The 12,541-nt window shown below is 39.2% G+C and overlaps 1 protein-coding gene across 1 annotated transcript; it reads left to right on the forward strand.

The window, feature by feature from the left end:
* Window positions 1–9,751: 9,751 nt before the first annotated feature.
* Window positions 9,752–10,543, forward strand: LOC145586261 (uncharacterized). The gene is made up of 2 exons (XM_081643046.1): window positions 9,752–9,846; window positions 9,925–10,543. The coding sequence occupies exons 1-2, from the start codon at window positions 9,754–9,756 to the stop codon at window positions 10,435–10,437; spliced, it is 606 nt and encodes a 201-aa protein (XP_081499172.1). The 5' UTR covers window positions 9,752–9,753; the 3' UTR covers window positions 10,438–10,543.
* Window positions 10,544–12,541: the final 1,998 nt, after the last annotated feature.

Consider the following 12,541-nt stretch of genomic DNA (forward strand, 5'->3'; position numbering starts at 1 on the left):
TTGCATTAAAATTCATTTCATTAGGAGGATCACAATAAAAATTTATCTCTTCTGGAGAACAATTTCGATGAAGAATCATTTATTCATTAACTTTATATTTCATGTGTATTTATTATTAAATTTTCAATAATATTTTCTCTTCTGGAGATCAATGTCAATGGGGAGACATATGTTGTGCAGTTGTACATTTTTCTTTCTTCTCCAATTTAATATGTGCTGACATATAATAGCCCCAATCAAAAGAATTGTTATACAAGCATAAATCACTTGCTCGTAATTCTAGTAGGTGATGATCTTCTGGATCATTAAAGACTTAAATAGTGTATTTGGTGAGCTTCTAATCACTTGATAGTTGACAATAATATATAAGTTATTTTGGTGAACTTCTGGTCAGCCATTACTCCTTTATCAGCCATTACTTCTTTATATAAAAAAAAAAAATCAAAACATATTAAATCTTGAAATTTTCATCAATACAAATTATTATAACTTACAATCCAAATATAACTCAATCTCAATATTACGTCTTGCCATTCAATTCATTTTATATATTTAACATTGAGAAAGCGTCATCACATTATCAAATGAAACATCAGGTTTCCATTATGGGTAATTATTATTAAACCCGGATGGCCTAATTTAATTATCACATCCAATCACTTCTCTAAATTTGAACTCTGGTCAGTTTTCAACACTAGTGATCACTTTATTAAACTTACTATATGCATGCCCATGATTGTGATGTGATATTAGAACACCAACATGAGTTTCTTTATACAATTGGCAAGACAATCAATTAATATTTTATCCAATAATTACTCATACTCTACTGGAGTTTAAAATGTAAACTTGATACATGTTAATCTTGTTGGATATTTCATACTATTCTGGAGTTTTTTTTATATATAATTATGAAACATATGAACTTTATTAAAAGTGATTTCTTCTATAAATGTAATGATATTTACCACTTCCTCAAATTTGTCATTGTCAATAGTGACTCCTTTCCTTTTCAAAGATACTTAATTATCTTTAGAACCTATTGATTTATATCTTTAGAACCTATTGATTTATCACGCTTTAGGCATGCTATAGGTTCATCAACAATTGATGTTGTACTCTTAGGACATCAACTTTAAATTAGAGCATTTACAACTAGTATATGATAAATGTCATTTGTTTATATCCATCTTCAGGATTGTATCATTTCAAAATATTTAATTAACATGTGGCAACTTCTATTAAATAAATCGTTGATATTTAAGTTATTGTATGTATCAAACTTACCATCAATATTATTTATATGCAAGGGTTATATACAATCTCCCCCTAATCCTTGCAAATGGGGGTATGGAATGAATCAATCCAACAAACTTTAAAATCCTTGCAACTTTTAAGCCGTAAATTCTTTTGGCAATGTCATGTATCAAGTAACATGTTCCTTTTAGCAAAAACATGCTTATATAAAATTATACTTATAGAACACTTATCATGTTCCTCATGCCCAATTACATTCATCTTACAAAAAACAAAACCTCTTATAATTATGTATAGTTTTTCACAATGTCATGTTTAATTAATTGAACTCATAACACACTTTTTGCTATATATTTAATTAATTAAGGAACTTCAAGTCCATATGTACGAGAATATATATCAATCCATCTACATTTTTCAGAAAGAGAAGGTAAAAATAAGACATGAATACTCTTTATAAATATAAGGAACTTCAGGTCTGCACATCATATTCAATTTACCTTCGTAGGTACATAATACTATAATTGAATTAATCACACATCAATCAATATAATGTATATAGTATGCTTCATAATTTTATCAACTTATAAGGATAATAATAATAGGTACACAATACTATAATTGAATGAGAGGGTAAAAATAATATGAGAACCTACTACTTCACGCTTTAATAAAAGCATACCTAAATCGATTGAATCAACTATACTGTCGGATCGATCAATTATATCAATATATTTCCTGATATAGATTAATTAGAAAATAAAAACAAGCACATAGGCAACCAACATTAACACGTTCACGTTAGTGAAAAACCACACGATTCATATCATACTTGAAATATAAAAACATAATTCAATACATAAATTATAAATCGTTTCACATGTACCTTAGGCATTAGACATAGGATTTCACAAACAAATTGTATGGGTAATAATTGCTAAATCAAACCATTCATATTTGCTATCAAGCATAGAGAAATAACCAAACTCATTTACGGATAGGAAAAATTATCAAAATCTAGCAAATATATGTAATACAATTTCATGAAAACCATACGTTCATAAAATTAACCCCAATAATAATTCTAAATACCCTTTTAGATTCAAACTAAAAAAAAATCATATTCAAAACAAAACTACTAATTAGTTATTTTGCATCAAATTCAACTATTCCCAAATTGCTCATTGAACTCCAGGAATAATAAAAATACGAAAATTTGGGAAACAATATAAACATATTATGTAAAGGTTTAAAGTTAACAATAACAGGATAGTTGAGAATGAACTTTCCTGATATCAAAACCTTTCCCACTATAAAAACCAGCCTTATCGTCAACTTCATGTTATCAACGTCATCTGCTAGCCTGTAACTCATGAAATCGTCAATGAAAAGAAAATAAAGTATAGCAATAATTCAAGATAAACAAACCAATGCAACCGAAAAATAATACGAGAGTTCTTTGTAATTAAATAAAGCGGCACTACCATTGACATTCCAAATTATTAATACCTAGAGACTACTCGTTCTAGTCCCAAATTAATTAATGAGGATTGAGAATGATATGACATTCTTGAAACGTGTGATTTCATTATTAAAAGATCAAAACCCATGATCAAGATTAATCTCCTTCTAATTTCTTCCCAATAATGAGTATAATTTAGCACATTCAATATACAACGAATTAGTCATTAACCTAAGAAATCAACAATAAAATTTACATATTGATTAAAGCTTTGGTGCTGATAACGTGTTATAAAATAGAGAGAAATATAAGAGAGATTGATAGAGAATATATCAGTGTATTTCTATTCCATATAATGGGGTACATATAAATACAATATATTAGGGTTTGAATGGATAAGAATATAAACCCTAGATCTAGATTGTTCCGGAATGATACAAAGGAGGATAATGGATATCCACAAATATTTCATAACAGATTAAGATATTTTAGAAACTTATAGAAGTTTCCAATTAATCCTAATGGTTTTAGGAATTGGATTAAATCATTTGGACCCTCCACACGATCATTGGGTCGTAGGTAAGGTGGGCTTAGGTTCGGTTTGGGCTTAGTTTAATATTTTGGCCATAACTTATTCATTATAACTCGGATTTGGGCTTATAATATATCGTTGGAAAGCTCTTTTAAAGCCCCATCCATATATTCAATCATTGGACCTAGATTATGGACCAAAATAAACTGGATTCAACGTTTTTATAAAAAGGACACGAAATGAATGATTTTAAAGGACACGAGTTTAAAGGCACTGTAGGCGTCGCTCGAAGTGCGCCTACGTTAAAAGCATGTTGTGAATATGCTTGGCACTCATAGGAAGTGGGAATTGACATTACGATTAGGGACAAATAAAGTAGGGAGCCGCCAACAAGTTTTTAAGGAACTTGTAAACCGTTCACGGATCATAAAAAGGCAACCACGATAAAGGGACAACGAAGGCAACGATTGACCCGTGAAGGTTACACCCCATTCATAATCCATGAGATTACTAACTCCATATGGTTCGGAACCACGAAAGGAGGATCGGGGATGACGGTACGAAGTGAGTCATGGAGTCACATTCGCCCGTATTGGCCTCTACTCGATTCTTATATTGAAAAGTGATTCCTGCGATCTCAAAGGCATACAAACAAAATATTCAATTTGCTCCAAACTATTATTAAGCTAAATTGGTTGAATATTAATGCAACATATAATTCTAAAATATTGTGATCACTTGATTAAACAACAAGATTAAAAGGAACCTAAACCGGTTGTCCAAATTATCTTATTAAGCGTGATTTTCAATTACATATTCCCTTTAACATGTAATATTGTGATCAAAATAAATAATAGAATCAATATAAACATAAAAGGAACCAATTTAATCATAATTCTAACAACAGAAAAAAAAATCGTTAGAAAAATAATAATAAAAAGAGCATAACTCTTACTTTGAATCTGTTTGTTTGCAACTACAAAATAATAAAACAAGTTAGTAACTTCAAGGAAATAATAAAACAATAATTAAATAAAAAACAAGGTTAATTTTGGGGCCAAACCCTCAAACGATTCTACCTTTCACGCCTTGGTTTAAGGATAGAACCTCGAGTAAGATATGGACTCCTTTGAGTGCTTGAAGAGGGAATTTTGAAGTGAAAAGGGTAGGCTAGTGTTTAGGTTAAGAGCATAGAAGAGAGAGAAATAAGAATAATAGAATTCTGGTTGCCCCGTTCATCAGAAATGAGGGGGTATTTATAGGGAAATGTGCTGAGGGAGCACACGGAACCCTAAAATGATAAAAAACCCTAAAAAATATCCCGTGACACGGTCAGAGTGTACCGTGACACGGTTAGACTGTACCGTCAGACGGTACAAGTTCCCGTGACACGGTCAGTCTTTGGAGTGTCGCGGGAAATTTTCAGAAAACGGAACGGAAAACGCGCTAAGGGTTTGCGCGGAAAGGACGCGGAGCTTCCCGTGTCACGGCAGACCTCCCGTGTCACGGGAAGTCCCACCGTCAGACGGGAACTGTTCCCGTGACACGGTCAAGCCTGACCGTGACACGGTCAACTCCAGTCCATTTTTCCGTCTAAATTCATTTTTTAACCCTAATTTCTTTCGGCTTTTTGAGTGCCGATTGATAATTACGGGCTTTTTTTCTGACTTTTAATATTCGGGCTAAAATAATAAATAATAAATAAAATTAAATAAAATATTTGGGCCAAAAATAATAATAAAATAAAAAGGTTTGGGCTTAAATTAAAACTATGCTTTTACCAAACACCAAGACTGATCCATGGACCTTTCAAAAATATGAATACGATTTTTTAAGCACTCTCGGGATTAAATACTAAACCCGACCAACAGCAGCGGTGAAAGGTTATTTATCATCGGGCTTGGTTTTGGGGAGACATTTTTAGGTGTCTACAGAAGCCCCCACTTTGACTGAGTTTGTAGAAACGTCAGTTTCGAAAACGATAGTCAAAGTAGTCGATAGGGACGGAGAATGATTTAAGACGTTCTGCGATCCTAAATCAATCTGTATACGCCGATACCTGCAGAAAAATGTTAGTTCTACAGATAAAAGAGTAAAGGGATAGAATACATATCTGGCACCAGTGTGTCGGTGACAAACGAGTTTGGTATTTTCCTATACTTGAAGGAATCTACCGAGTGACATTGGTTGAAATGCTTTCCATGCTTGAGGAAAGCCGACTGAAGAGTTTGGTACCTTTCTAAGCCTGAAGAAAGCTACCGGATAATACTTTCCATACCTGAGGAAAGTCGACAAACGAATTTGGTGTCATTCTATGCTTGAAGAATTCCACCGATAATGCCTTCCATACTTGAGGAAAGCCAACAAAGGAATTTTGTGGTTTTCTATACTTGAAGAAAAATCCACGGATGATGCTTTCCATGCCTGAGGAAAGCCGACTTGGCGGTTTTCTATACTTGAAGAAAAATCCACCGATAACGCTTTCCAAGCCTGAGGAAAGCCGACTTGGCGGTTTTCTATACTTGAAGAAAAATCCACCGATAACGCTTTCCAAGCCTGAGGAAAGCCGACTTGGCGGTTTTCTATACTTGAAGAAAAATCCACCGATAACGCTTTCCAAGCCTGAGGAAAGCCGACTTGGCGGTTTTCTATACTTGAAGAAAAATCCACCGATAACGCTTTCCAAGCCTGAGGAAAGCCGACTTGGCGGTTTTCTATACTTGAAGAAAAATCCACCGATAACGCTTTCCAAGCCTGAGGAAAGCCGACTTGGCGGTTTTCTATACTTGAAGAAAAATCCACCGATAACGCTTTCCAAGCCTGAGGAAAGCCGACTTGGCGGTTTTCTATACTTGAAGAAAAATCCACCGATAACGCTTTCCAAGCCTGAGGAAAGCCGACTTGGCGGTTTTCTATACTTGAAGAAAAATCCACCGATAACGCTTTCCAAGCCTGAGGAAAGCCGACTTGGCGGTTTTCTATACTTGAAGAAAAATCCACCGATAACGCTTTCCAAGCCTGAGGAAAGCCGACTTGGCGGTTTTCTATACTTGAAGAAAAATCCACCGATAACGCTTTCCAAGCCTGAGGAAAGCCGACTTGGCGGTTTTCTATACTTGAAGAAAAATCCACCGATAACGCTTTCCAAGCCTGAGGAAAGCCGACGAAAAAAAAAAAAATTGATAAGTATATGGTGGTTCGATTATCCCCGAACGTGGGTCGCAGATGATTCACAATTTTTAAGCCAATTACCCGACCATATTAAATGTTTAGAATGCCGAAAAAAAGGCTTTGGCGCTTGCCAGAGATATCTGTTGGGATTTTCTGCGTAACCGTAGCGAAAAATCATCGCCCAATAAACTCGGAAAGTGAACCAAACTGGTCAAAAAAGCTAAGAATATTCCTTGACCAGGCTCAGATTTGCCGCGCCACGTCAGCAGGGTCCCGTGACACGGTCAGGGATTCCCGTCTGACGGGACTAGTATCCCGTGTCACGGGACACGTTCCTTTTTTTTTACTTTCTTTTTTTTTTTTTTTTTTTTTTTGTTTGAATCAGTCAGCAACGGTTACTTTTGCTCCTTTTTGTCCTTTTCTGCCTTTAAATCCGCATGCTTGCTTTCACCATTTCACATTTCACATTTCACATTTCTTCTTCATACTTGTTTTCACACTTCACCATTTTTGCTACTTTCTTACTAAAAACTGCCGCGCCACGTCTGAGGTTAACCGCCGGCCGGTCAAAGCTCGCCGTGACACGGTAATTGGCAACCGTGACACGGTTGTTCTGATTTTCGTTTTATTATTTTTTTTTTTATTTTCTTTTGTCGCGTTTTGTTTCCGCCTTACTGCTGCTGTTTGCTGCTGTTGTTGCTGTGTCCGCCGGAATTGCCGCCTAAATCATCGGAGCTCCGTCGGCTTTGAAGCTCGCCGTGACACGGGACTGCTTCGCCGTGTCACGGTTGTTGTTGACCGTGTCGCGGCAGTCGTGCTGGTGGCCGGAAATTTGTTCTTGAATTTTGGAGTTCGATCTCACCAATTTGCTGTAATTCCTCGATCTTCTCCTTATCTTTCGACTTTTTACACACATTCATGTAAGTTCCCTTTGATTTTTGCTTTGAATTTGCTTCACATTAACAATTTCATGACAAACCCTAAAAAAAATCAATTTGGGGGTTTTTGATTTTGAAGCTTTATGTTGAAATTCTTGCCATGATTTTATTTGTATATGTGTACATATGTGTTTGTGAGAAATTCGAGATAAAAATTGCATGATTTGGTGGAGAATTGAGCAAATCACCCATTTTTGGGTGTCACTTTGTGAGATAATATTCATGCTTTGAAATGGTGAAAAAATAGTGATGAATCTTGTGAAATGATGTGTTGATGTATATGTACCATATTGTCATGGAGAACATAGTATCATGCGGATAGGAGCACTGTAGTATTAGTTTGTCATGGAGAAACTAAATACTATAATTTTTGCCAATTTTTAGCCTTGAGGTAAAAATTTAGCGTATAATTCAATAAACAATTAAATAACTCAGGAAATGATGCCGAGTATTTAGATTATTATTTTGCAATTTTAAAATGTTTAGGAAATGATGCTAAACATTTAGATTTTGACAATAGCATGCCTAGACGACGAGATTGCGACCTTTCTACCCGCGGTCGGCGTCGGGCTTTTCGGGAGGACACTCCCACTGTCCCTGAGGGCGTGGACGACGACGTCTTGGAGTCCGAGCCTCGGACTTCTACGAGTAGGGGTAGGTGGGTTCCGCCTCCCTGGACTCCAGACCAGTTGGTTTTCTGCCGTGAAAACCACGTTTCTCATCGTGCACTTTCCGGCATAGTCGATGGCACACTTCGCCAACATGGTTCCGGGGCCGGTGATTTGATTCCTCGACTTCACCAGGTCATTACAGAGGATCCTGCTACAAGCGCCCTATGGGAGGCGTCTGGTTTGGTCGATTTTTATGCGGCGATTGTAGGGTTTCGCAGCCCCCGGGGTTGCGGCGCGACGGTTGTTCGTGCGTTGTTGGAGTATTTTTGGGATACTACCAACACGTTTCACTTTGCATGGGGGGAGATGACGGTGACCCCTTTAGACTTCAGTATGATCAGCGGGCTGCGTTTTACCGACCGAGCAGTAGGCCAGATGTCTGATCTATCCTGGGCATCGGCTGAGGTAGCTGATTTGTTAGGTCCGATCGTTCAGCACATCAGGACTCGTCCGGTGTCACGAGGTGGTCCTAGGAGTGGACGATCAGAGTCGGCTTCAGTTCTTGCTCGCGGCTTTGACATGGAGGACACGACGGCCGAGCAGCGGGTGCGGATCTTCATCTTGATCCTGATCTCTATGACCCTCTCTCCTGACAGGAGTTCACGCGTGCTCCTCTGTTACCTCCCTTCTTTGGCCAGGATTCCCGAGATAGGATCCTACAGCTGGGCCAGTCTTGGATACGCGGATCTTCTTCTATCTCTACGTCATGGCTGCCGTCAGCTGAATGACGAGTCCCCTGTCACTGTTTACGGCCTGTGGAGAGTCGTAGAGGTGATGATCTTTTCCCTTTCTTGTTCCATTCTGGCTTTTCGATTCATATGCTGAATGTTATTTTTGTTGCAGTTATGGTTCTATGAGTATTTCCCAGGCTTGGCTCCTCGCCTGCGTCGGGGAGTGGTCCATGACTTCCCCGTCGGGGCCAGCTGGCGTGACCGAGGAGAGTCACGGGTGGAGTCTGTTCCGGCGCTTCGTGGGGTACTACGCCGAGGCACCTCTTCCGTTGGCGTAAGGATTAGCTTTGTTGCGTTTTTTCCTTCTGATGTTGTTTCTGTCGTTTCACTCCTAACATTTTATGGTTTTCAGGTTCCCATTGATGTTCAGTATCGTCCTTGGGCCGGGATGACTGATCTGCCCGAGGCCCTACGTCTTTCAGTGTACCGTACCATTTTGGTTGGTACTGGGCGCTTTGTCTGGTATTTGGGGGAGCGAGTCGTCCGTCAGCATAGCGGCGATCGCTTTGTGGTGCCTTCTTCCCCGCCAGAGTCGATGCTAGACTCCCGCTTGATCAGAGGGTTGATCAACAGGGGAGAGCGCTACACTTTTCCGTGGCAGGAGCTTGTTCACATGGAGAGTGACTACGCGCGGGATTTGCTTCCCTCTCTGGCTCCTCCACCCCGTCTTCCCGAGGTATGATTTCGAGAATCTTTTTTACTAGTCTCTGTTTTAAATAGTCAAATAACTTGATTATTCGATCATATTTTCAGACGACCATTCATCCTGTGGGGAGGATTCCGATTCCTCCTCAGTCTGTCCGCTACCCTGGGCCGATAGGTATCACGGAGGACCATATTGCTGACGCGCCGGAGGGTTATAGACAGGCGCAGGAGTCAGTGCCTGAGGCTTTTGAGCCGGTGAGTTTTCTTCGACGTATTATCCATTCTTTTAATGATGCTTATTACTGATTTTTCTTTGTTTTGTCCTCAGCCTAACCGCCCGGAGGTGATGGGAATTATGAAGCTGGTGGACGCGCTGAAGTATTGCATCATCAAGCTTCGGCGTGGTGCGAGTTGTCGGAGCTCTAGCGACGTCCTTGAGGTATCACTTATTACCTTTTCATTTCTACCATTTGTTTTGTTTTGCATCATTGACACCTTTTGATTTTGTGTTTTTCAGGAGCGACAGAGGTCCCGCTCGCGCTCGAGGCCCAGAGGCTCGGACGAGGAGGAGCTTGGTCGTAGTAGACGATCTCCTGAGGCTCACCGACGTTCTCAACGAGAGCCGCGGACTACTCAGCCGTTCCAGGAGGCTCAGCAGGGGCAGTCTTCTCAGCGTCCGTCATTTTCACAGCCTCCAGTTCCTGAGTTTGGGTCTCCTTTGGATCCTGGTTCATTCTCGGCCCCATTATCCGGGGTTCCTCCACCACTGTCGGGCCTATTCTCAGTTCCGCTATATGGGACGATGCCTTCGCCGACGATTCCAGTATCTTTGGGCCAGTCTACTCCGCTTTCCGGCTGGACGGGTCCTGCTTTGAGCTTGACTACTACTGGGCCTGCGGGGACTAGTAGGGACGCTACTCCCCGTACTCGGATGGTCGAGGGACTCTTTGGTTCGCCGTTTCCATACACACAGGGAGGTCCACATGCACAGGGACAAGATGAGACTGATTCTGATTCTAGAGATTTTTGACCGAGGGTTTATGTGCATACTGTGATGACACTTGATACATTTATGTATTACGACTCTTTGTACATTATTTACGGTTTATATATCTACTATTGTGTGTGTTAGTGTGTGTTTGAGACTCTTTGTGTGTGATTGTGTACTTAGTGATGACACGATGAAAGAAGACATAAGTGGAGTAATGGAGGGTACCGACCTTCCCCAAAAGAAAAGGAATAAAATTACCTTCCCCAAAAGAAAAGAAAAGAAAAGAAATGATGATGAAAAAAAGGAAACCATCGTAAAATAAAGATAAAAATAATAAAACGCATCGTAAAATAAAGATAAAAATTAAAAAAAAAAAAAAAAAAAAAAAAAAAAAAAAAAAAAAAAAAAGGTGAGAATTTTATTAGGAATAGAACTCTCAGAAAAGACTGAAAAAAACAAACGTTAAAGATAAGAAAATACAAGAAAATCCGGATAGATACGGAAAAGATGAAACAAAAGCAGGCGCGTAAGGTGCCGTGACACGGCACTGTTCACCGTGTCACGGCAAAGGTTCTCGTGACACGGTGAAATTTCCCGTGTCACGGGAAGGTTATTATTCAGCGGATTGTTTCACGCGTGCGAAAAGATAAATTCTGGGCAGTTTCGAGCGCTTTTGCTATAAAATAAGACCAGGTTATTCATGATATGCATAATTACGAGACACAAAATAATTTAGAATTTCATATTTCAATAATCATGTCTCAGAATTTTGATAATACATTGCGCGACTGGTCTTATTCTTTGACCAATGCTGAAAAAAGAGAGTTAGAATTGTTTCATGTCAGGGGTTTGCTAGCCCTGCGACATGTAGCTATTGAACATGATTTTCTTAGGGCAGCATTAGATTATTGGAGTCCAGAAACGCACTGTTTCAAATTTGATTATGATGAAATCTGTCCTCTGCCGGAGGAATTTGGCGCAATTTTTGGTTTTCCTGCTAGGAATCTTATAGCCATGCCTACCTTACGTGAATACTATTACCAAGACTTTGAACGCCATCTGAATCTAACAGATCCAGATTTAAATAGAATTGTGTGTGGTAATGAAGTAGACATAGAAAAACTTGCGAACTTATATTTTAATCGCCCTGTCTCTGAGTCTTATCATGTGTATCGTAGAAGGGCATATATTTTTTGCATGTTTAGCAAGCTACTTTTTGCAAACGGTAGGGTAGGACATGCTTGTCTAGCGTCTGTGCTTGAGCATGTGGAATCTGGAAGATCTCCTATGCCGACGTGCCTTGGAGAAACATTTCGTGGTTTAGACGAGGCAAAATCTGATCGGAAAGCCATCAGGAAGGGCTCTCTGGTACTATTACAGGTAAGAATATGCTCTGAATAGCCCCCGTGACACAAAACAGTCACCGTGTCACGGTCAGGTTCTGCCGTGACACGGTCAAAACTGCCGTGTCACGGGAATCTGCATTTTTTTTTTTTTTTTTTTTTTTTTTTTTTTTTTTTTGCGATTAATGGTCTTTTTGTTTTCTTGTTTTGCAGATTTGGTTGATGGAGCGTTTGGAATTATTTGAAGCCCCCGATGACATTGAAAAATATGGCCCTAACGACTTAGTCCGTAGGAAGAAGAATTATTCTGCGAACATGTCGTATGAAGATTGGAAAAATTTCTTTGCAAAGAGAGAATTTTCCATTCGTTGGGTGGTGCCTTGGTGGAGGCTTACTAGAATGGTTGGCACGAATGAAACACCATATTGCCGTGTTCCTAGTATCTCCAAATTGACCTTTTACTGTCCCTCTCGACTGATGCGACAATATGGACTTGAGCAAGTAATTCCACGCTATAACGATAGTCCTCGTGAAGTATCGTTGCATGAAAGTAACGTTCACAAGTACGAGACTTATTGGATTGGAAGACCTTTGTGGACCGTTTCTGCAAGTGACCAAGCTCCTCCTCCCTTATCCAGTGCATACAAGGCATGGTTGAACCCTAGAAGCAAGAGGGAACGATTCGGATCACGCAAGTCTGATGTGAAGAGTCGTCTTGGAGATAAGAAAGCTCCTCTTAACGATCGCCTAGGTCCGAGAACACAAGGAATTGAGTTTAAGACTCCTAAGATGCCAAGGAA

Source organism: Chenopodium album, chromosome 2, assembly GCF_948465745.1.
Source record: "Chenopodium album chromosome 2, dcCheAlbu1.1, whole genome shotgun sequence".
Taxonomy (NCBI): domain Eukaryota; kingdom Viridiplantae; phylum Streptophyta; class Magnoliopsida; order Caryophyllales; family Amaranthaceae; genus Chenopodium; species Chenopodium album.

Excerpts from the sequence above, each read along its gene's own strand:
- LOC145586261 (XM_081643046.1), top strand. The coding sequence starts at position 9,754 with ATGGGAATTATGAAGCTGGTGGACGCGCTGAAGTATTGCATCATCAAG. Across the intron at positions 9,847-9,924 it reads GCTCTAGCGACGTCCTTGAG|GAGCGACAGAGGTCCCGCTC; the intron begins GTATCACTTATT and ends TGTGTTTTTCAG.